The 24,430-nt window shown below is 53.5% G+C and overlaps 1 protein-coding gene across 1 annotated transcript in view; it reads left to right on the top strand.

The window, feature by feature from the left end:
• COL22A1 (collagen type XXII alpha 1 chain) overlaps positions 1-22,829 on the top strand; it is a 258,748-nt gene extending 235,919 nt beyond the window's left edge. The window contains exons 56-64 of the mRNA XM_019459762.2: positions 5,119-5,172; positions 6,606-6,677; positions 8,183-8,218; positions 11,132-11,176; positions 13,509-13,688; positions 15,311-15,377; positions 17,696-17,878; positions 19,727-19,804; positions 21,667-22,829. Of these exons, the coding sequence (XP_019315307.2) occupies positions 5,119-5,172; positions 6,606-6,677; positions 8,183-8,218; positions 11,132-11,176; positions 13,509-13,688; positions 15,311-15,377; positions 17,696-17,878; positions 19,727-19,804; positions 21,667-21,854 (903 nt within the window). The 3' untranslated portion in view covers positions 21,855-22,829. The remainder of the gene's footprint in view (positions 1-5,118; positions 5,173-6,605; positions 6,678-8,182; positions 8,219-11,131; positions 11,177-13,508; positions 13,689-15,310; positions 15,378-17,695; positions 17,879-19,726; positions 19,805-21,666) is intronic.
• The last annotated feature ends 1,601 nt before the right edge of the window (positions 22,830-24,430 follow it).

Below are 24,430 nucleotides of genomic sequence, written 5' to 3'. Positions count from 1 at the left end.
GCAGTATATCCTAGAATTTGGAAATAGCTACTGCCCTAAGCCCCACTAGTGCCCTACTACATGTACCCTAGGCTATTTTCTGGGACCTCGTGGCATGGCAGGGCCCTGTAGGACTTCCCTTAGGTCATTCTAGTGTGTGATGCATGATCTGTGTATTAGTTTGCTGGGGCTGTCGTAGCAAAGAACCACAAATTTAGTGGCTTCAACAACAAATTTATTGTCTCACAATTCTGGAGGCTAGATGTCCAAGAAATTTCCTGTCTTACTATTCCAGAAGCTAGAAGTCTAAGATCAAGATGTGGACAGGCTTGGTTGCTTCTGAGGGCTGTGAGGAAGAATCTGGTCTATTCCCCTCACTTAGCTTCTGGAGATTTCCTGGCAAGCTCTGTTGTTCCTTGGCTTGTACAACATGACCCTGATCTCTGCCTCTGTCTTCACATGGCATTGTCCCTGCGGGCATGTCTCGATGTCCAAATGTGCCCCTTTTCTAAGAACACTAGTGGTATTGGGTTGGGACCCGCCCTGCTCCAGCATGACCTCATCAAACTAATTACATCTGCAGTGACTTTGTTTCCAAATGAGGTCCTGTGCAGAAATGGCACAGTTGTGACCCATGCTAATGATAGAAGGAATCATACAGAATCCAAATTAAAAGAAGATTCTCTTTTCACCCCACCTCTACACTCCAGAGGGAGCCACTGATAATAGCATTTTGTGTTTATTTTAAAATGTCTTCAGTGCACCTATAACCATGTAGATAGAATGCACATCTGTTACACGACACTTTATCTTTGCAGTTTGCTTCTTTGCATGGTGTATGTGTGCGTGTGTAAATTTTGGAGGAGTATGGAGTAGATGAGTGAATAGCCTGTAGCATAGGTATACGTGGGCTTCCTGGGTCCCGGTTACACAGCTGGTAAGAGCTGTAGACAAGACTTAAACCCAAGACTTTCTGACACCAAATCCAATGCTCTGCACCTACCACAGCCATGGCCATGTTCTTTGTCCTCAGAATCCTACCGGACGCACCTGGGACAGGTCTTAGGCATTTGAATGCCACATCTTTTTGGAACTCACCAAGGGGCACCTCTTTCTTGCCTGGTGGGGCCACAGTGACTCACATCCCCCTTTCTATACTAAGTCTGAAGCCCGAGGGATGCAAAGTAGCCAGGTGCCTCCCACGCCCAGTCCTGGATCCCCTGCGTCTGAGGAAGGGCATGAAGGACAGCTGTCAGACCAGGATGCGGGCAGCTCAGTGAGCCCTACTATTCTAGGTGTTTCAGCAGTGGGACACATGTCCCCTGTGTGCAGTGATGGGTACACCATGTGCTGGGGGACTGGCCACAGGGCGACACCAATGCTCAGGAGCAGGGCATTTGGTGCTTTGGGGATTTCCATCCCAGCCCTGACTTCATATTTTCAGATCACTGTCTGACCGTGTTCTTCTCCTCTTTTTGGAACATGGCATTTGCTCATCCAACAGCATGCACTGGGTTAGGGAGCTGAGCTGTCCACCCCCCGCCCACCATTGGTGGTGTCAACCTGCAGATCCTGGGGGCATCAGCACCATCCCTATATGCAGGGACCAGGAGGCTGACACCCGGCAGGTCTCCTCACCAGGGACACTTAGTCCCTAGGGATTGGGATGCCCAGCCCCTTTACTCTTTATGTATGCATACAGACCAGAAACAGATACTCAGTACAGCTGTGGTGTTAAACTTTCGTATGGGATGAGGAGAAAATGTCCGAATAGGCCACGGGGCAGGAATGTAAGGGCAGAAAGATGGAGAAACCCTGCTCTGGAGCCCCAGGCACCCGCTGGGGCCCCTTCGGGCCATCCTGAAGCTTCCACACCCAAGCTCTGGAGTTAAGCTTGCATCTTGTTTTACAGACTGGGTGAGTCCATAGAAGGATCACCCCCCAACCCCTCTGGTCCTGCTTCTTTATCTGTAAAGTGAAGGGAAGTTGTGAGATCCAGTAGTTAAATTAGTGAAGTTTTGGAACAGTGTCCAGCCCTCGGAACATTCCCAGCACTGGCCCCCTCCAGGGTCTCCTGGCACAAAGTGGCATTCTGTACATCCTTGATGAATGCCAGTGTGTTGAGGAGCATGGAAAAGGGAAAGGAAAGCAGCATGTGGGGAAGAGCGAGTACTCTGGGACAGGTGTGGGGAGGGGAGATGCTGACAGCAGGCCCCGGGGGAGGATGCCAAGGGCCTTACACCCACATGCAGGAGATGGGCCTTGGCCCGGAAGCCCCGAGGTCCCCAGAGGTGGCTTTGTGTTTTTCTAATGTGCCACCATCAGTGCTGAGTGGCCATCACAGGGACTCCATAACCAACAATAAACCACTAGAGTTTGCCAAATACTTAGTTGAACGCATTAGAGGAGGTTCTAGGTTATCCCTCTGATAACCTCTTTCTCACTCAACTGGAATCGATCGGCCTTCCTGAGTGAAGGGAAGATTCCTCGCAACCTCAGCAGGTTCATACAACCTTGAACCAGACACGGAGTGGTTATGGAGAGCTTCCAGGAAATACTGGCAGTCCCAGTGTTGGGGACACATGGGAATTTACCTATTCACTCTCTGGAATCCTACGAGGCCGGGGCTCTGACTGTCCCTGCTCCCAGATGAGAAACACAGGCAGAGAGGTCAAGTCACTCACCATAGATCACACAGCAGGGAAATAGCAGAGCCAGGATTTGGACTCAGGCAGTCTGATTCAAGAGACTGCAGCTGAAGATCTACCTGGGCCTGTGTGTGCCACATTTCCTTCTCAGAAAGATCACCCTGGTGGGAGGTGCGCAGAACAGGAGTTTGGAGCATAGAGGAGGGGCTGTGGTTTCCAAGACAAGTGGGGCATGAGGAGTGGCCTACAGCCCAGGAGGGAGCCAGGTCCCAGCCCCTCCCGGCCCCCAGCGCCCTGACAGGTGACAGGTGGCTGCCCTGAGCCGCCCCTCCTGAGTACATCCGCCTGTGTTGGCACCGATGATAATGTGTCTTGGCCCTTATCCTCTCTGCAAACCAGAGGGAGGAGGAGGAGAGAGATAATTACCATAGGGATGAGCCAAAGCACATATTTTTAGAAAAACGCAGATGGGTTGGTGGGTGGGCGGAGGGAGGTGCCGGGAGGAGCCACCACATCACATTCCCTGGAGGGGTCCTGTGCGGATCCTGGGCTTTCTCTGTGCCTCGGCTTCCTCATCTGTGATACAGGGATAAAGATATCCACCCTTCAGGCTTCCTGGAAGGATCATGTGAGCTGTGCCACATGAATCATCCGTGGTCACATGGGCACTTCTTAGGCATAAGATGTGAACCCTATTTAATCATGATCACCAGCAGGTCGTGTCTTTCATGAGACACAGGGCTGGGCTCCGAGCTTCCTGGGTTCCAATCCCAGCCCCTTCACTTCTGTCTTGGGCAGGTTGTATAGCCATTCCGTGACTCAGTTTCCCCATTTGTAGAATGGCAATGTTTGTATCTGTTGTGCACAGCGAGTGACTGCGTGCAAAGTCCAGCGTGTAGGACATTGGCTCAGACAGCGTTAGCTTCTTTTTACTATAACATGTTTCCCTGAAGCTGACTCACTGGTGGATGCGTGCTTCACAGATTATAGGATGTTAGCACCTTTTGGTTACAGGATCAACGGAGAGTGGTTTCCTGGGATGTTCTTGGTGCATTCATTCCACAGAGTATCTCCTGTGTGTCTGGCACTGTGCTAGATGCCAGGCATAGAGAGGGGCAAGACACACACTATTCTTTGGGCTGCTCCCAGCAGGGAAGAGAGCCACATAAAGACACAGCCATCTGGTGGGGGAGGTCCCGAGACGGAGGAGAGTGGTGGGCAGAGGCAGTGACCAACCCAGCCTGCTGAAGCCAAGCTGTGAACTTCAGCCTTAATAGGAATTTGTCTGGTCCTCAACGGCATAGCTAGAAGAATTCTTAAACTTTCTGATTTTTGCACTACCAATGTATTTATCACAATTTTGGGTGTGCACAAAATACCCAACTCAGAGCATGCAAAATAATTTGGGTCAGTCCTGGATTCTGGAATGAGCAGACCTTCAATTTAGTGGCTCCACGATTGTGCATAGCCATTTTTCCTGTCTGTGTCAGTATCATCATCTCTTGGATATAACTGTGCCCCTAGTGGAACAGTAGAATGCAGTTAGCACCTGGACAAGCACCCTAAGCTGAAAACAGCACTGCCATGTTCTGAGCACTCTTGTGTTCTTCCTTAAGACAGCATCTGAGCTGAAGGATGGATGGATGGATGGATGGATGGATGGATGGATGGATGGTGGGTGAATGGAGGTGTGGGTGGGTGGATGGATGGTGGGTGGATGGATGGAAGATGGGTGGATAGGTGGATGCATGGGTGGGTGGATGGATGGATGGATGGATGGTTAGATGAATGGGTGGGTAGGTGGATGGGTGGGTGGGTGGATGGGTGGGTAGATGGATGGATGGGTTGGTGGGTGGTTGGATGGATGGATGGATGGATGGATGGATGGATGGATGGATGGATAGGTGGATAGGTAGATGGGTGGATGGATGGATGGATGGATGGATGGATGGATGGATGGATGGGTAGATGGGTGGATGGATGGATGGGTAGGTGGATGGGTGGGTAGGTGGATGGGTGGATGGGTAGGTGGGTAGATGGGTGGATGGATGGGTGGATGGATGGGTGGGTGGATGGATATATGGATGGATGGATGGATGGATGGATGGATGGATGGATGGATGGATAGGTGGATGGGTGGGTAGGTGGATGGGTGAATGGGTGGATGGGTGGGTGGGTGGGTGGGTAGATGGGTGGATGGATGAGGTCATGATTATTTACTACACCTGTTCTGTGGGCAGCACTCACCAACCTAGGCTTTATCATGCCCACAAACTCATTTAATTTTACAATATTATGAGTGAGGTGTTATAAGCTCCTTTTATAAGTTGAGAGCTATCCTCTGAATAATGATGTGGCTTACTGAGAGCCAGGCTGGCCTGCATGACAGCTCTCCATATGAGATCGGGTTCTCCACATCCAGCAGTCTCTCTGTTCCACTGTCCTGTTCCTCGATGTCCTGGTAGATTATCACTTGTGTTTCTTCCACCAGGGTAAGAATGGATCACCGGGATCTCCAGGAGACCCTGGCCCTGCAGGAAGCCCTGTGAGTACTCCCATGGCTATAAGGTGGCATCAGGGCCAGCTTTGCAAGGGGCATGGCTTTCACATCACAGATTGCCTGTTCTCTACCCCTAGAAGCATCAGTGGGAAAATACGGTATTTGAATGATAGAAATAGGCTGGAAGTGAGAGGCTCCAAGAAGGACCCCTTTCAAAGTCTAAAATGCATGCGATTATGCACTTGGTTCTCTGTACCAGTCATACAAAGGTACAAGCCTATTAAGACTAAAGAAGCGTGTAATAAGGTTGCACTCTAGACGCTGCATATTTTTAGAGGATGGAGGGACAGGGTCAGGCCTACCAGCCGTTACCCGAGTAAGGACAGGGTAAGTGTGTTATGTGGGGATAGGTATGGGACAGATTGTCTGAAGGGGTTATTCCTAGTGGTAAGGAGGTGGGGGCTGGGGAGGGCAGGAAGAAACAATGGGTGGGATCCGTGGGTAGTGGAAGGAGCATCCAGGTCACCGGATTTGGGATTAGGTCTAGTAGATGGGGAGACATGCTGGAGAAAATGGTTCTCTGATGGATTCAGGGGTCAGATGAGTCAAATCCTTTCCACAAGTCTCCTCCCAGCCTAGCCTTCTTGTAACCACCACCTCACCCGCCCCGGGCTTGGTGAGTCAAGCAACAGTTGTGCTGGACAGTGGGCAGACCAGTTGGCTGGCTAACTGTCGTCATTGTGGAAATGAGAGTGACCCGTCCGTCCTGGTTTGCCAGGAGCCTCCCTGGTTTTAGCCCAGAGAATCCTGCATCCTGGGAACCTCATCATGCTCAGGCAAACCGGGCATCTGGTCACCCCAGTGGAGACTCATCTTTCTGTTAGACCTGGGACAGCTGCACTAGAAGAACTTAAACTCCTTAGCGAATGGAATGACTGATGTTCCTCAGAAGCTGTGATGTGAGGCTTGTCACTGCTGGTGAGACGAGATGGAACTGGGCCATGAGTCTGGCTTCATGCCTGGCACAGAGCTGGCCCCAGAAGAGCTGACTCACATGTGGCTACCCGGAAGGGCTGGAACTGAAAGAGTCCCCAAAACTGCTCCCCAGAGGCGATCCTACCAAACCAGGAGCCTCGCTGTGCTATTGGGAATAAGTGTACTAAGGGCGGCTTGGAGGGGCCACACACACACACACACAACACACACACACACACACACACACAGCAGAGTGTTTTTGTTAAATTTTTCTCCCATTTTGCTTCTGTTGCTTTGATTGGGAGGAGATGTTTCTTGTCTTGCCCCAGCCTCAACAACGCTGTCAGGACACAGGGTAGCCTCCCGACTGGCTGCCTTCCCATACCGGAAAGGGCCATTCTTCTCTTTGTTGACCCCTCAGAACACATTGGGTTACGAGGCTTCTGAGTCTCCTCGGGTCTGCACTTGACCTTGCAGCGTTGATATCTGTCCTCCCTCTGCAGGGCCAGAAGGGGAACAAAGGAGACCACGGCAGCCCGGGACTCCCCGGCTTTCTGGGTCCCCGGGGGCCTCAGGTAAGCAGAGAACTCCCTGGGGGGCCAGGTGCCCAGCTCTGGTAGGAGTTTCCACCCACTGTGTCTTCAGGTCCTCCCGCTCAGGTCGTGTCACGGTCACGTCATGGTGCCGAGGTGGCAGTGTGCATTGGCTGAAACAGGCACTCACGTGTCACCTGCGTGGGAGTCTCAGTTCCACCACCGGACCTTGGGCTGCTCTCATAGCCTCTGTGCCTTAGTGTCCTCATTATTCCAGTGGGGATAAGAGCATACACCTGCGAACATTAGGTGAGGTGATGGGTGCACAGAGCCCAGCAGCGGTGCCCAGCCCAGGGCATCCACTGCGTAGGTATAGACTGCTTTAATGGTGGTTGGGCTGGGGTGGTGGTGCTGTAACGTTCCTAAAACTTCAAGGACCGTTAGAAACCATGTTAAAGGTGGTTGAATTTGGGCTGCAGGGTCAGAACATGTAGGTATTTTTTTTGAGGCCACGTGGTCAGTCCGTGCCCCAGCTGGACCTTGAGTCCAGGCCTCCTGACTAGAAGGTGTGATACAGGGATGCCGTCCGGTGATCTTTGCCAGGTCTCTGGGCAGAAGAATGCTGAGGCATCCAAACATTTCCAGCCGGGTTCCTGGTGCGTCCCACATGCCACGGTCCACGCCGTGGGCTGCCAGCCGCGGCATGAGGGTGGTATGTCCCATGCAGGAGTAGGAAGCTTACCCATGTTCCTGTCTGCCCCCTCCAATTTAATCCTGGCCCCCAAGGATGCCCCTACCGCCCAGCTAGCCCAGCCACTCCCGTGGCCACTCCTCTTTTGCCCATTTCTACCATGTAGCCCAAGCCCTTCATGGCTGCATCCACTGATTTTTACTTGAGGCCATTCACTCTGTTACCCAACTGTTAATGGTCCAAGCTGCCTCCCCGATCCCCTTCCTGACCCCCTGGGAGCCATGTCGCTGCCAGGCACCCATTCTTCTAGACTTGCAACCCTGGTTCTTTCAAGTCATGATGATAGCAGAGTAAATTTTGGCAAGGTACAGCCTCTGCTCGCATTGTGCAGATGGAGAAACTGAGGCACAGAGTTCTGAGAACTCGAGAAAATTATAAGGAGACTGTCCAAGCTCACAAAGCCAGTTACGTGGAGCAGCCAGGATTGGAACCCAGACTGCTCGCTCTAGAGCCCAGTGTGTGTCTGGTGGCTTATTTTACACTCTGAGCCCACTTCTCAGGAGGATCCCCTACCACAGCTGGACACTCTGTAAAACCCATATCCCGGACGCCCTCCTGGTGGAGTCCCAGCCATCCTGTTGACGGGGAGCCCAGAACCGGTGGCTCCCCTTGCCACTCTGGGGCGGTTTGTGCCTCCTCCCGCCCTCGCCGACTAGAGAACCCTATCAGAGGTGTCCTTGGTCGGCTGGACCATTGATGGTCGTCTTTGCTGGAACATGACTTGGGTGAAAGTGTCTGCTTTGCAGACAATGTGCTGACGCTGCAGAGCCTGCTGATACCTTGTTCTGTCTTGTAGGGGGAGCCAGGCGAGAAGGGCGTCCCAGGCAAGGAGGCAAGTATTGAGTGCACCGCCTCCCCTTGGCCGCACTTCCCTGTGGGGGACGCTGGAGCGGCTTCGGCTTCGTGGGCAGTGACACACACAGGCTCGTGGCGCCCGGCTGGGTCCCGCGCTCACTTCAGTGCCCCGCTGTCGCTGTGTAGATCCTATCTAGTTGTGCACGGGGACCCACCCATTCGGCAGCCGGTCCGGGGTGCCTCTTTCGCTTACACGTCTCTGTGTCCAGTGTCAGTAAATCCTATCGGTTGCAAGTTCGAAATGCCACCGCTCTGTCCGGTTCTCCCCATGCCTTCTGCAAGGACTCCAGTCCAGGCTGCCACCATCTCCTGCCTGGACGATCGCAGTGACCACCCACCGGCCCCCCCCCCGTGTCCAGCCTTTGCCCTCCCCGCCCCCACAGCCGCCTCCCGCCCGCAGCCCCTTTGCAGAGCACACACAGGACCATGTCGCCTCCCAGGCTGGCCCCCGCTCCGCCCTCTCCTGCCCTTGCTGGAAGCTAGGTGGCCTGGCTCCACCAGCTCCCCTCTGAGTCTGACCCCCAGGAGCTCTGCCCTTCAGCCCCTCAAACCTGCCAAGTTCTTTGCCAAGGGCTCTCATGCACACCGGGGCCCTTTTCCAGAAGCCCTTACCACGCCCCTCCTCACTCTCCCACTCCTTTGCATGCCTGGTCTTGATGAGCCTGAGGTCTGTGCCGAAACGTTGCCTGTGTGGATTTTTCCTCGGCCACCGGGACACAGTGACACCCCACTGTGCTGTGTCCTAGCACCCTGCTCTGTTGGCCCAGGAGCCCGGGGAAGAGCAGGCGGCAAAAATACGTGATGAGGAACCGAAGACGGAAGGAACACAGAGAAAGGAGTTTCTACAGCTGCTGGCGTGTCCATTTCCCAGCCCGCGCACGCCCTGCGTGGGGGACAGCCATGTTCACTCTGAGCCTGAGGGTTCCTCTCCTAGCTCAGGGAGGGAGGCAGGCAGCTTCCTTAAAGCCAGATCGAACGGCTTAGTGTGTCGCAGCCTCTGCCTCCGCCCGAGCCGTGCTGTCCACTCATGGGCATAGTGCTTGCTCTCCGATCCCTGTTTCTTCCTGCTGCCTAGATCGAGCGCAGGGGAAACGGCCCCAGCTCGCACTTCAGAGCTGCTCCGCGACTCTCTCTGGCTCCCTGTTGCCTATGGGAATGAGTCCGGCCTCTGAGCAGGCCCTGAGTTCTGCCCTGAGCCGACCCCACGCTCTCTCCAGTGTGAGCTCCTGCCTCCTCTGCCCTGTGCACGCCACGGCCCCAGTCCTGTCTCCAAGGCTTGGTCTTCACTCCTGCCTCCACCTACAGGGCCCGTCCCTATACCTCTGCCTGTTAGGTTTTATGTGTCCTTCAAGGCTCCAAGCCTCCCAACACACAGTCATGCACTTCTCCCGGGGTTCCCGAAGCATCTTTTCGTATTTCTATTAGAGAAATAAATGGGTCTGCCCTGTGTGTAAGCTGTGCCCCCAACTGGCTGTCAGCTGAGCCGCGAGCCCCGTGAGAACAGGGCTGTGACTTGCTCTTCTCTCTGCACAAGTCGAGGGCTACAGGTGCACCCGCGTGCCGGGGCTGACGTGACAGGTGTGACCCCATCTCAGAGGAGCTGCAGAGTATTCTACTTCCTTCCTTCTCTGCAGACCCCTTCTGTCCCTGCAGCAGGAGACAGGGCATGAGCCCCGGGCCGACTGCCCCCTGCTTCAAGCCCTGGAGTTTGTATTCTTGAACGGAGTGCACAGCAGGGTTTGCAGGGACACGGTGGAGTCCGGAGGTGGATAAGCACAGGACCTGCCTTCCAAGTGCTTGTGGTCCCAGGGGAACGCCCCCTGTCACCTCATGTGGGGACAGTGGCAGTTAAGCGTCAGCTGGTGACAAGGGAACCCATGCATGCGGGCGGACACTGGCCCGGAGGGCTTTGCAAGGGAGGCGGCAGAGGGGCTGGGGGCAAAGTGGGGTAGAGAGAGATCCCAGCCGCAGAGGGTCGCAGAAGCAAGGAGGGAGTGTCCTAGCAGTGAGGACCACGAGGCTGTGTACCCCACCACCGGCCCCAAAGTGACTGCCCTCCCGGAGGGGTGTGGGGTCCCTACCTAAGTGCTGGGCGATCAGGGAGGGCTTCTTGGAGGGGAGGCCTGAAGGCCATGTGGGATTTATCCTAGAAAGAGGGATAGTGATTGGTCAGCTTGGCCACCACACCATTACCCTGGACTGCGTGGCTGAGAAAGACATTTCTCATGGTTCTGGTGGCCAGGAAGTCCAGGATCAGGGTTGTTGACAGATTCCCTAATTACACCAGCTGGCTACCTGGTCCCTGTGCCCATTTCCCCATTTCCATCATGGGGCCACCCTCGCGACCTTATCTAAACCTAAATAGCTCGTGGAGGCCCCACCTGCTAATCACACTGGGGATTATGGCTTCAGCATATAAATGGGGGGGAGGGGGCACAGACCTTGTGAGCATGGCAGAGGGGGGTATGCTGCAGGCAGCAGGAAGATGGGCTGCAGGGGCCAGGAGGCAGCGGGACCACATGCTCCCTGCGGTGGGCAGTCACAGAAGTTCTTTGGATCAGCGGGAGGCAGGGCAGCCCGGCCACAGGGGCAGTGAGCACTTACGGAAGCCCACATCCTGCAGGGCCTCCTGGGCGTGTTTGGTGAGAGGGTCTGTCCCAGAAAAGGGCAGAGGAGGAATCCTAAAGGTGCCGGGCAGGGGCTGGTGCTGTCGGTGCCTCGTGGGTCTCGGCAGGAGCGGAGGAGGGAAGGAAGTTATACCTACAAAGTCTGGACAGAGAGGGGCTCTTGGGGGGGGGCTGCTGACTTCCCCGGCACCCCTTGTGCTCGGCACAGGGTTGCCAGTGGGTGGCCCTGATTAAGTGACCCTCGTCCTTTGGACTCATTGCAGGGCACCCCCGGGAAGCCTGGAGAGCCAGGACCCAAAGGAGAAAGGGTAAGTGAGGGAGGTAGTTACTGAATGTGACCTTTGCAAGGGGGCACAGGGACCTTGTCCAAGGTGGTCAGCCAACAACAGCCAAGCCTGGAGAGCTTGCCGGCCCACTGCCCCCTGGAAAATCCCTGGCCCACAAAGAGATTGTTGTAGTGAATGTTGTTATTTTTCCTTTCCTTTTTTTTTTTTTTTTGGATGTTATTTTAAGGAGTAAAATCATCACAATTACAAATTCAAACGCAAGTGTTCTGAGACTTTGACAGATTTCCCTCTCACCCCGGACGAGAGCCTGTGTGCATGACGTGCTCAGCTCCCAAAGTGCCAATTTTCCAGGAGCCAGATTTGTCACTGGAGGTGACAAGGGAACAGATTTTCCCATAATGAGTCGCCTTGGTGCTACCCTCACAAAGCCTCTCTTTCCATTTCATTCCTCCAAAAAACAACAGGGAAAGTTTTTTTGGGTTTGGTTGTGGGTTTTTGTTGTTGTTGTTGTTGTTGTTTGGGTTTTTTTTTTTTTCACCAGAAATGCCAGTGTGGGAAGGAGGTGTTTTCGTACTCATGACAACTTCTGTCCTCTTTAGAGGAATCAAACATCTCATTTGCCCACAGCCCTCCGTTTGGTCAGCAGTCACACTGTCACACTGTTGCACGATGTGGATGTTGCACCCGACACCCCACCCCCGGCTTGTTTTCCATGGTCCTGCAGAGAATTTATCACTGCTTTCTTTGCAGTTTGGATAGGTGAGGAGTTGGGTTTCTCCTCTAGGCTGGAGGAGACAGAACGATAGCAGCTGAGAATGTCAGAGACTGAACCCCCACTGGATCTCTCTCCCTCCTTCCATCCGAGCGACTGGATTCCTCTGTGCTCTGGCTGTTGGTTCCTAAGGATGGGAGCAGGGAACGCGGCTGTGGCTGAGGAGGCATTGACAGTCCCCCACACCAGTGTCATACAAGTGTCCCCGGGACCTAAGGCTGCCAGGGGTGGCCTGAGATTTGGCTGGCAGCCAGGGAGTTCAGACCGCAAATCTCTTCTCTGATACCTAATCAATAAATGGAGAATTGCCTTCTCCCTGTTAAGTGGTTGAGTGGAACATTGCCAATCCTTTGCCCTCCTGGGAACGTTTGAAATCTGGGACGAGTTCTCCCCCTGCAAAGTGATATTGAGACATTTAATGAATAGGAAATGCTGTACCGCAGCTGGGATATGGCCTTGGCATTCAGGTGCACGAAGCCCTGGGACTCTCACTGACCCCTGATCGCCAACCCGACAACATCCCCATGAAATGCATCATGCCCTTAAGTCAGGCCTGCCCCTCGGATCTGGCTGAATTAATTTGAAATTCACCGTTCTTTTGTTACTGTTGAAAAAGCATTAGGGACATATAGTTAACCATTGCAAATTACAAAAACGTGGCTGCAGTGAAAAGCAGTGTCTTTTATGGCCCCCGTCCCCTTTCCCAGGGTCCATCACTGGACATTTTCTTTCATGTTCCAGCCCTGTGGGTATGTGTGTGATAAATACGCATCTGCCTTTCGTTAACCCCCTGGAACATATCAGACTTTGTCCATCATTTGGCTCTTTTGTTTCTCATTGGAGCATCCATGTTGGAGATAGTTTTGTACCTGTAGTCTTCTTTTCCTTGGCTCTGGGCCACGTCCATAGCCACGTCCCATTTCCAGCTGCCATCTTGCTCCCCCTCTTTCCCTGTGTTGCTTCCTGCAGCAGTGGAGTCCTGGTAAACCCTGAGCTCGTCGAAGTGGCCACCTATTTTCAGACACACCAACATGCGGGACTTGCTGGTCAGACCCACACTTGCACATGGGCAGAGGACTGGATGGTCCCGTGGTCGCCATGGCTCCCAAATCACCGATCCGGGGCTTCGAAGTCTGGGTCAGGGATGGGAGCAGAGCGTCCCGGTCAGTGTCATCCCATGTGGGTCCAGCAAAACTAAGAATAGCAAGAAGTCACCTGCAAGTGGGGCTCCTCCATCTAAAGAGTAGCTGTGTCTGTGCGGCTGACAGCAGACCAGCGGAAGTGGCCCGTACCCCCGGGAGTCAGGCTCAACAGGCAGATGGAACCACACGCACTGTGATTGGAAATCAGATCTCTCCTCTTGTCCTCTGCAGACTACCTGTGTGACTGAGACAGGTGGCTTTGTCTCTGGAGCCCGTGTCCTTACCGTGTCCTTACCTGAGACACAGGCGTGCGAGGACTGAGGTCTCCCATCCAGTGCCCCAGGATGGGGGATGAGGGAGCCCCCTACAGCTGCACACGCCTGTCTGTGCTGGGTATACCTGCCAGTCCTCTGCTCACTGACATGCTTCTTCCCTCTAGGGAGACCCCGGGAACAAAGGTGACAAAGGACCCCCTGGTGGGAAGGGCCAGCCTGGGGACCCTGGAATCCCCGGTCACAAAGGCCACACAGGCCTGATGGGCCCCCAAGGACCACCTGGGGAGAATGGACTGGCCGGGCCCCCGGGGCCTCCGGGACAGCCAGGATTTCCGGGACTGAGGGTAAGGATGCTGATGTTGCCTTACACTTGGGAGATGGTGGTGAGGTGTGTGACCATCAGAGGGACCAGGTTCTAGATCCCCCCCATCTGGGCCTGCCCATCCGCATCTGCCCAAGGTGGGAAGGAGACGGTCTCCTGACTGGTTTGTTGTGATGATTAAGTGAGATAGTGTGCACAGTGCAGGGAGTGCTGGAGAGTATAGTCCCTCTCCTCCTCCACCCTCTGCTTCATGCAGTGAGTCCTCAGGCCTGACTTCTTCAGGCTCCGGCACCAGTCTTCCCCGGGACCAAGTGTAAAAGTCGACTAAAAAGTGCACCAGCTCTTACCCATATGAGCATCCCCACGGGATGCGGAGGGCTTGCCGATCCGGCCGATGCCTGGGTCTGTCATTCCTCTTTTCTCCCTATCTGGGGCACTCACTTCCCTTCTGGGTCTTACTTTTCCCAAACATGAAAGGACAGGCTTATTTAGAGTAGTGTTTTTTCTTGAAACACATTTTATTCTAGTGGCAGAACTCTCGTTTTACACAAACCTGTACCATGAGCACACATGGGCTACAGAGAAAAAAAAGCAGAGCTACCCTGGTGTACGTGGTTGTGGGGGGAGGTGGGTTCCTGGTCGAGGTGACCTCACCTTCCCCCCTCTGCAGCCCTGTGGTCCCCTGGGGGCCCTCCTGTCCTCAGAGCACAGGCTCAGGTGACCTCCAGTGTCCCTGCCAGCTCTGACCCTCTATGGTTCTGTCACTGCCCGGTGGTCTGGGGCAGCCAGAAGCTGGGCTCTCAGTCAAGTCCAGGAGGGGGACTGCAGGGCACGGGGGGCGGCGGGGGGAAGCTTCCAAAGCCCTTGCTGAATACTCCTGGTCCTGCTGCCCTGCGTAGCAATGGAAGTCCTGGGACCGGCATATAAGATTGACCAGGAAAGAACACCGAGAACATGAAGTGGAATCCAAGTCATGGTCCTACTGGGCACCTCCATGCCAGGTGCTGGGGCTGCAGATACGAGTGCAGGGAGACCCTCGCCCTGAGGGTGGACGCTGCCCTGATCCAGCGGGCATGGTGTGAGGACTGCTGTTACAGATTCCTCTAAGAATCACATGTCACCCTGTGAGCCCAGGGTGTGCTCTGCTCCCCTGGCCCAGAGACTCAGCTTCTTTGAACCCAAATCAGGATTGTCAGGCACGTGGGTAGGGCCAAGGTGAACAGAGCAAGGAAAACCAGACCCAAGAGTGGCCAAGCGGCTGGTGAGGGAAGTTGAATATGAATCCATGCAGGAGGCAGCCCGCGGGCTGGTCTGGAAGTAGACGGGACTTTGGCAGGGAGAGATTTGGGGCCAGAACCTCTCAGGTCTGGTGCTGGGGAGATGGCTTCTGCAGAAGACGTTCCAGATAAGGAGCGGGAAGGACAGAGAGAGAGAGTGCCAGCAGAGGCCTCGGGTGACTGTACAAGATGGGAGGAGGCCGCCTGCGTGGCCAAGGGAAAGGGAGCCAGTTCTGGGAGTGATAAGGGTTGGACCAGGAAAACGTGCTGCGCGTTGTCTGTGCCTCCTGGATTCCGGAGCCACCAGGGGTCTGGGTGGCAGGAGTTCACGGGGAAGGTAAGTAACCCCACCTCCCGTCCCTTCCAGGGGGAGTCTCCTTCCATGGACACCCTGCGGCGGCTCATCCAAGAAGAGCTTGAGAAACAGCTGGAAAGTGAGTAGCTGACCACGGCTGGCCACGTAAAGGCCTCTTGAGGGTCCGGGAAGCAGTCCCTCCTTCACCCTTCAGGACCTCTGCAACCCGGTTTGGAAAAGGCTCTAGGAGAGCAGCTCACATGTAGAAACCATGCAGAAACCAGAGGAACACCGTGCAGGCCCTAGACCCACAGACCCCTCTCGGAGCCTGGCTTTACCTCGCTTTAACGCCTCTTGTGAGGGAAACTCACCACCCACAGAACCAGCTCTACCACCGTTGGCCATACATCCTGTGCGTTCGGTCCCGAAGGGAGCAGGGACACACAGTGCTTTCAAGGCACTAGACTCCTTTTAATCCTACTGTAGTGGACTTATTGTGAAATCCCAGTCTTGCATGAGCCCGGCACACAGCAGGTGCTCCGGGAGGGAGCAAGGTCGGAAGCTAGTAGTAGTAATGCCAGCCTGCGGGGCCTGCCGTAGGTCAGGTGGTGTCCTAAGCACTCACAGGGTAACTCACGGAAGCCTCCCAAAGGTCAGGAAGCATGTTTGATCGTTAGGAGCGGAGATGCTGAGTAACTTACCGGAAGCGGAACATCTGGTAAGCGTCTGAGCTGTGCAGGCAGCCTTTGCTGCAAAATCCCTTCTCTTAAGCACCACCTTCTCCCACTTCCCTCTGTCCTGGAAGCTGTTAGGAGAGGAAAGTCATTGACAACCTATGATAGCGAAGGTCAGACATCTATAACTCTTCCCAGACCCAGATGGATGAAACAGGAAGGCATATTCGTTCACATGCTCGTGTGTCAGAGAGTTACTTGTGCCCAGCATATGTCAGACTCTGGGTTGGGTGTGGGGACAGGGCGTTGGACGAGATGCTGCCCATCCCAGGCCACACAGAGTATCCGGGCGAGCATGGTCCCTCTCCACACGCAGGGGAGCCAAACACGATTACCTGGGGCAGATGGCAGGGGACGGGGGTTTGGGTGGGGCCGTGGGTTCCAGAAAGGAACCCAGTGTGACCACTGGGCAGGTCACATCCTGAGGTCTCCCATGTGGGCATCTCTGAGCTCTGCTTTCTGGGTGTTAGATTTACCAGTGGCAGAACTGGCCTCTGCCCTTGGGGAGTTTCTAGCCCAAGAACAGAGACAAGACCTATTTGGGAAAAGTCCAGATGGAGCATCTCCTGGGCAGAGTCCTTTCTTCCAAACAGCCTTTTGAAGAGGAAGCGTCAAGTCCACTTTAAGGATGAGGAGATCAAGGCTCAGGGAACTTAAGCCCGTTTGCTCGGGTCTCAGACCAGACCGTACCTCACCTGCCACCTTGTGTGCTGTGGGAGGACAGTGGGTTGTGGGAAGACGGTCCCAGGGCTCTCAGAAGACCCCGATTCTGCCCTGGTTTTACCACCCAAATGCCGGGGGCTCGGGTGACCCCCCCCCCCAGCCTCTCTGGGTTCTGTCACCCACCTGCAAGAAGAAGGGCTCAGGCCTGACCATGTTTGACTCTCTCAGTGGCCATCAGATGGGCACTGTGTCCCCACTGCGGTGGAAAGCCGTTAGACCTCTGTTTTTGTTTTTGCTTTGTTTCTAACATTTATTCATTTTTGAGAGACAGAGCATGAGCAGGGGAGGGGCAGAGAGAAAGGAAGACACAGAATCTGAAGCAGGCTCCAGTCTCTGAGCCTGTCAGCACAGAACCTGACATGGGGCTCAAACTCACAGAGCACGAGATCATGACCTGAGCGGAAGTTGGACACTTAACCAACTGAGCTACCCAGGCGCTCCCCTCTGGGTTTTTGTTTTTGTTTTTTAACCAATTCTGTAATCTTAACATTTTAAACGTGTAAGGATCCTAGACAACATCACGTCCAGCCCTTCAGTTTACCGATGAGAAATTTACTCGGATAAGTCACTAAATCGCTTAAGTGGCTTTGTGTGAGCCACTTAAGTCCCACCGCCAGCCTCCATTTCCCCCCGCTGACAATTATTACAACTCCACCTGCTGTGGGGACTGTCAGCACTGGCAGTCCCGCCCTGTTCGGAGACACCGGCGTCCCCAGAGCACAGTCTTAATGCCTTACATCTTGTCCCCATCCTCACACCCAGCTGGTGGGGTAGGTGTTACTTCATTGCTTCCATTTTCCTAACAAGGACGAGCAGGCTCAGAGAGGTCAGGTAGCTTGCCCGAGGCCCAGAGCCCGTGTTGGCTGCACTGCTATGCGCTGGCTTATGTTGTTGGCCTTCTGTGCTGGTCTCCTTGGTTCTGAACTTCATGGTGAATTGCCAGCTCATGTTCTGTCCATCACCCTCCGTCCTGAACATCTCTGTTCTCCCTCCTCTGCAGCCAAACTTGCCTACCTCCTGGCCCAGAGGCCCCCGGCACAGATGAAGTCCTCTCAAGGCAGACCTGGGCCCCCGGGGCCCCCTGGAAAAGATGGGCTTCCAGGAAGGGCAGGCCCCATGGGCGAGCCAGGGCGGCCCGGACAGGGGGGTCTGGAAGGGCCGTCTGGACCAATAGGTCCCAAAGGTGAGTGGGGACCCTGAGGAGCCGTGCTTCACGTGGAGGAGGGCTGGGAAGGAACCGCACTCCGGCCAAATGTGCTTAATCTATCCCCTCTCCTCCCCCCGCAGCTCGGTAACACCCTGGGTTTGGGCATCACGTAATATTTTCATACTTGACATTTTTGGAAAATTATGCTCCCGCCAGGAAGATCGAACCGGCTCCCTCCCAACTTCCTTGTTGTCTCCTTCTCCCCTGCTCTAGCTGCAGGGGGTATTGCAAAATGCCCTCTTGCCCCCTCCCAGGGTAGAGCTAACTGAGGTCAGAACTGCAGTCTCCAGGCACATGGGGCATTGGACGCCAGCTTTAGAATTGAACAAAGTGGCTTGGAGCTGTGGCTTGAAAGGCTGCTACCTCTCCTGCTCTCAGACAGAAATCTCATCTGGGCATGGGCCCTCTGGACAACAGCAGGTCTCTCCTCCAGGGGGTGGCACCTGTCCCCCTTAGTGCATGGGGGCAAGCCAGCTGGAACGCACTCTCTTTGCAGGCAGGCAGGTGGGAAAGCAAGAGGGAGAACCAAAGCCAGACCATCAACCTGATGATTCACTGCTCTCTGGGGAGGGGTGAGCACGAGGTGGAGGAGGGGTGGGCGGGGGGTGCAAAAAACACAGGATTTCTGTTGCCACTGGGGTATAGCGACATGGATGCCCCTAACATCCTCCTCTTTCCACCTGCCAGTTCCTTACTAATTCTTCATTCGTTCGTTCGTTCATTCATTCATTCATTCATTCCCTATAATGTTTCTCCTACTGAAAAGTCTTTTTGTTAAATTTGTGTTCAAGTCCTATCTCTTTGGGTTCATAAAACAAAATACATGAGATAAAGTCAACAAGAAAGCACATAGCATAGAAAACATCAGACTCTGACAGAAGACACACCAAATGTGGTAAATTACAACAATAAATAAGAACGGTCTCAAGTCTCCATGAACTAGCAAAATATTTTTAGTTTGCAAAAGAAAATATGTTGCATAAAGACATTTCTGGAAACAACACAGCAAAAAAAAAAAAATGAATGATGAAAAAAAAAGTTGAGAGCATATAATCAAATCTGTACAGTATTAACTCAAATATAATCTTGAGTTTCCTCCCAGGGGGAAGGGACCCCCCCTCTTCTGAACTTCTGTTGTGCTTGTAAATTGCTATGGTGGTCCTTAACACATTCTGCTTCCTTTAGAATGTTCTCTGTACCCTGTTTCATCTTTTACTGGATTTCAAGCTTTGTGAGGGTAGATCTGTGTTAGCAAATGCCTGTAGGGTCCAGAGTATTGGGTTTGTTTACTGTTATCACCCAGTTCCTACAGGTTCAGGTGAAACGCTGTTACAACACAAGACAGGGCAGGCATGCTCAAGTGGATGTAGGTGGACGTGTGCCTGCATAGGAGAGGGATGCGCGCAGGGGCCCCAATGGGCGTGTATATACAGAGAGGGCGTGCGGCCGCATGGACCCGTGTATATATAGGGCGTGTGGCTGTGTACATCCGGGTGCTGGTGTTTGAGTGAGTCCTTATGTGTATACGAATGTACGTATATATTTGCCACAATATGCGCAAATGCGCCTACGTGTGTACGTAATTGGGCAGTTATGTGCGTGAACACGTTTTATGTGTAGCTGAGGCTGCATTCGAAAGTGAGTGTATGTGAGTGAGCGTGGGGGAGTTTGGAGTCCCAAGTGTGGAGCGCGTGAGAGCGAGGGGGGCTGGGGCGGAAGGCTGCAGCGGCCGTGGGCTGACCCCGCACCCGCTGCACGGTGCGGCTCCCTGCCTGTGCCCTCGTCACGGGTCTCCACCACCTAAGGCGCGTGTTTCTCCCACAGGTGAGCGAGGAGCCAAAGGAGACCCAGGTGCACCTGGAGTTGGCCTCCGAGGGGAGATGGGGCCGCCGGGCATCCCAGGTAGGGAGAGCGCCCGGAGTCCGGGGTGGGTGGCCGGTAGCCCTCCACCATGGAGGGAGACGCCCCGGCTCCCCAGGGACGTCTGCAGAGAGAGGCCGGGTTCAACAGAGAGGGGACAGGAAGGCTGATTTGTTTTTATGAGATCTTTCTAAAAGCCCAGCTTCTTGCTGAAAAAACTGTAGTATATCCCATGAGTTTTTGAGGCTTATCGTATGAAACGACCCTGAAGAAAACGGAGTTGGGGTTACAAAAGCCCGGGCAGCACCGGGAACCGCGAGCCCCCTTAATCCTTCCCAGTGCGCGTGAACTCCTCCTGCTGCCTCACTATGAACACATGATGTTAATTTTGCTCACGGCAGCAGTTTCTAAACTCGCTGGCACGTGTTGCCACCCCATTACCAACTCTCAGAATGTACTTTGGGGCCAACCGGCAGGATGGGCAGCAGGCCCGGCTTGCCGGGGGGTCTGCCTTCCTGGGACACGGGGCTTGCCGTTTGACGACCTGGACAGCTCGGCCGTCCCGCTCAGTGGCCGCGTGGGGAGATCTCTGCCGCACGGCAGCGTCGTGGCCCGAGATGAGAGGTATCCGTAGAAGGTGGCAGAAATGAGACTGAATTCTTGCCGAAATCCACCTCGCCCAAGTTCCCGTTTTTATTCACATCTAGTTTACATGCTCACCCGAGGTCATTTCTGAATATGAGGCCCACAGGTAATTTTAATTTTAGTATTTAGTATTTAGGTCTTCTCGATTTTCCGAATTTCCTGCACTGGACATGTGTTGCCACTCTCATTAGAGAAGACAACTGAAAATACATCGTCAGCCTTAATTGTTGACAGCTTGCCTACTTTCCAATAGCTTATAATATTAAGAATAGTTTTTAAATAAGGCAATTCCAAATAAAGATCAAAAGGCAGAGCAGAGACCGTTTAGAAAGGGGAAATAATTGTACCAGCGTGAGGTTGAGATAATGACTGTACTCAAGTGGTCCTGGCTGAAGGCGTTAATGACACTTCTGGTCTCAAGCTTGGTCTAGGCAGGGCTATAGACTAAATACCTACTCCCAAGGCATTCATGAATTTTAGAGATCATGAAATGTCTAAAGATCTATTTAAGGGGAAAATCTACTTTTTGTCTCTTTTATAGGAAGACTCAGGTTTTCTAACATGATGACTTAGGAGGTAATAGGATTAGCTATAACACTTAGCAGTGAGCTTCCCAGTGGCCAAAGCAAAAAGGGAAATAGGCTGATTATTTGTGAAATTATAATGTTTAACACACAGAAGAATAGAACTTGTGCCATAGGTAATATTTCTGAGCCTAAGTTTTGGGCTGTCAGTTAGTTGCATCCTATTTATGTTTTCTTGGACCATGACTTACAGAATAGGTTAATATAGTCCAAATATGCAGCTCACATTTAACCTACAGATAAAGCCCAGAAACTGCAGAATATCTGGGACAAGTTGGATCCTGGGTAATAGATACTGGGAATTGGGGATGATGGTTAACTAGGAGGGATGACAATTGAGATTCATCTCCTAGAACCACGCAAGAGCATAGAAAGCCGTGTTTCTCATCCGCCTCATGTCCCTGCCCCCCATCCACCCTTCTCTTCCTCTCCAGCAGCACCCTGATTGCTGCCCCAGTCCAAACAAAGCCACCCCCTGTCCTGCATATTCAGGTGGCCCTGCTTTGTGGTGTCCACATGGATTACTCTACCCCAGGCGACTTCTCAGCCCATGGGGCATTTTCTCTGGGCATGTTTCTGGTCCTCGGTTCACACTGAATGGAAGCAGTGGGAGCAGGGCTCGTGAGCCCCAGAAGGGTCCTGAACACCTTCTGTTTCTTTCTCTCCTTGGACCAGGTCAGCCCGGGGAACCTGGCTATGCTAAAGATGGGCTCCCCGGGGCCCCTGGCCCTCAAGGGGAGACGGGACCAGCGGGACACCCTGGCCCCCCAGGCCCGCCGGGGCCCCCTGGCCAGTGTGACCCCTCCCAGTGTGCCTACTTCGCCAGCCTTGCTGCCCGGCCAGGGAATGTGAAGGGCCCCTAGAAGATTCCGGAATGCCAGGAGGTGGCACTGAATTTCTGAAACTTGAACTCAAAGCCTGATAAGAAGCCAGAGGTCTTGAAACATTACAGTCACGTGTTTTCTTCTCTCTTTTTCTTTTTTTTGTCTTGCTTTTATCATTTGTTTTGTCTTATTTTCTTGAAAGACCTCAACATTATTAAAACCAAGAGATGCTGCCGGTCGGTCAGATTATTATTAATATTATTATTGTTTATTATTATTATTATTATTGTTATTATTATTTCATGTAATGATGCTCCACGAGTTTTCCCCTCTCCTCCGAAGCTGGGAGAACTTGATTGTGGGGCAGCGGGTTGTTTCTGGGTTCTTCCGACAGCCCCCGTCTGGAGTGGACCTGCCCATCTTGAGGAGACTCTTGGTGCTATGACACCCTGACCAGACATTTGCCAGATTTACCTCTTTCCTCACAAGGAAACTAGGAAAGTTACGGCAGTGGGCTTCCCTTCTCCGCCATGCCCGGGAGAGACACGTGAAGCAGGAGGAGAAAGAGCGTGCAGACATGAAGGACGTTCTCCCCTCCCGCGGGGAAGTGCACTTGGAGACCACAGGCTCGGTCCTTAGGGAGCAGACACGGCCACCTCAGTGCTTCAGGCTCGAGGACGCAAAATCACGGCACTTGACTTGGCAAAGGCTCCTTGGGATCCTGCGTGGGGGCCGAAGACCGGAAAGCCCATGTGAAGCCGTGGACGGGACTCCTTCCGGCTCCTCAGTGTTGGTTCCACTCACTTGAATTGTAAAGTAAGGGGGTCCGGTGGCCACTGCCGTGATTTCCGGACGGTGGGCTGGCCGGGGGTGGGACATCTGTGCCTCCAGGGTTCTGCCTCGGAAATAAAGCACATTGTGTGTGTGTGTGTGTGTGTGTGTGTGTGTGTGTGTGTGTGTGTACCTGACAGGTGCTCAATAAATCTGAGTTTCCTCTTCGGCCCTGCATGACAATTCTGTTCTTATGTCCGGTGTCCGCCTGCCTGTGAACCAAACCCCTTAAGGCCTGAGATGAATCATTGTGTTCTGGGGGGCGGCAGGGGGACTGGGGCCAGGCCACCTGCCGATGCACAAGAGGGTGGGTGAGGGTGCGTGAGCCAGCTCCGGGGCGATGCACCGTCATACCCCCCATTGGGGCAGCTCTGTTTTGTCCATTTTGGCGGAAGCCTTTTCCATGTGCCCATCCGTGCAGGGTCACAGTGAGGAGGGGACACAGCCAGGGGGAAGGCTGGTTTCGGCAAAACTCGGGGCATCATCCTGCCCTTCCAAGAGCCAGCTGATTCACCGTGGTCTGAGAATTACTCGTCCAGCACAAGTTCATGTCTTAACTGATTGGTTAATTGATCCATCCATTCATCCCTTCAATCACCCAGGCAGTCACCACTCGCAGACTAACATATGCTTGTCAAGCACTTCCTTTTTATCACCTCTGTGCCACATGCTTCCGATTTGGGAACCCGAGGAGTTGGAAGGTTCCATGCATGAAGAAGTATATTGCAGTGATTTTAAAATAAGGTCCGCAGCTGCCCTTGTCCAGTTGGTTGGTGCTGAGTCTGGGGGTGGATGGGGAGCGGGGTCCAAGGGCAGCCGGGTGCAGTGCCTGTCCCTGCACACAGACACCCCCTACCTGAGCCATTTTCACGTTCGCCTGCTCAGTTCATCCTGACAGCCATATAAGTAAGACACAAGGGCTGGAGGGGACAATGTCAGCAACCTTAGACATCCTCTCATCCAGCGACTTAAACGTTTTTGAGCATGATCCACGGCAAGAAGTACGGTTTCTTTGTGACTCAGAGAGTGTGTATGTAAATACAGAACAGGAAACATTGGGTGATTTGACATTTATCCTGACCACACACAATGCCCCGTAACATTTACTCTTCTGTTTTATTTATTTTTTTTTAATGGTCATCACAGTCCACTAACTAGATGTCATGACTCACCAATGGGCTGCGACCTACAGTTTGAAAAATGATGCTCTCGTTTAGAGGGAGACTGAGGCATGGAGAGGACCTGTGGCAGGCCCCAGAGCCTCGGTTGAATGCGATTATCTGAAGCCCTGCACATTTTCTCTCTGCACATTTCATTTTGCTCCTGTATTTTACGCCTTTCATCCATGCCTGAGAATGGAACTAGAAGGGTTTTTTCTCCCACGGGAGAATGACCTTGGTTAAAACCAAAGGCTGCTCTGATCATTGGGGTTCTAGGACACTCGAGGGGGATGGTGAGAAGGGCCTGAGCTTTCCTCTTCCGGGGATCTCTAGGACATTCAGCTCCCCAGTGTGGCTTGGGAGAGGCCATGCCTACAGGTAGCGAGTGGGATGCATTGTCTGTACTGAGCCTTTTCCAGGCTCGGGGTCTGATGCATTTCTGGAAACACATGAAAACATTAGCACAATTGAGGATTTGCATGGTTTCCATTTTAGAGTACATTAATATGGAAGATGGTGGAAGTGTGTGTGTTGGGGGGGGTGGGCTTGGAAGGCAGCACTCTTAGGGGGCGCCCGGGTGGCTCAGTCGGTTGAGCACGTGACTCTCGATTTCGGCTCAGGTCA

Source organism: Panthera pardus, unplaced genomic scaffold (assembly GCF_024362965.1).
Source record: "Panthera pardus isolate Hobbes unplaced genomic scaffold, ASM2436296v1 HiC_scaffold_7, whole genome shotgun sequence".
In the NCBI taxonomy this organism is placed as follows: Eukaryota; Metazoa; Chordata; class Mammalia; order Carnivora; family Felidae; genus Panthera; species Panthera pardus.
Note: the sequence above shows the minus strand (reverse complement) of the source record. Positions and strands in the feature narration are given on the sequence as shown.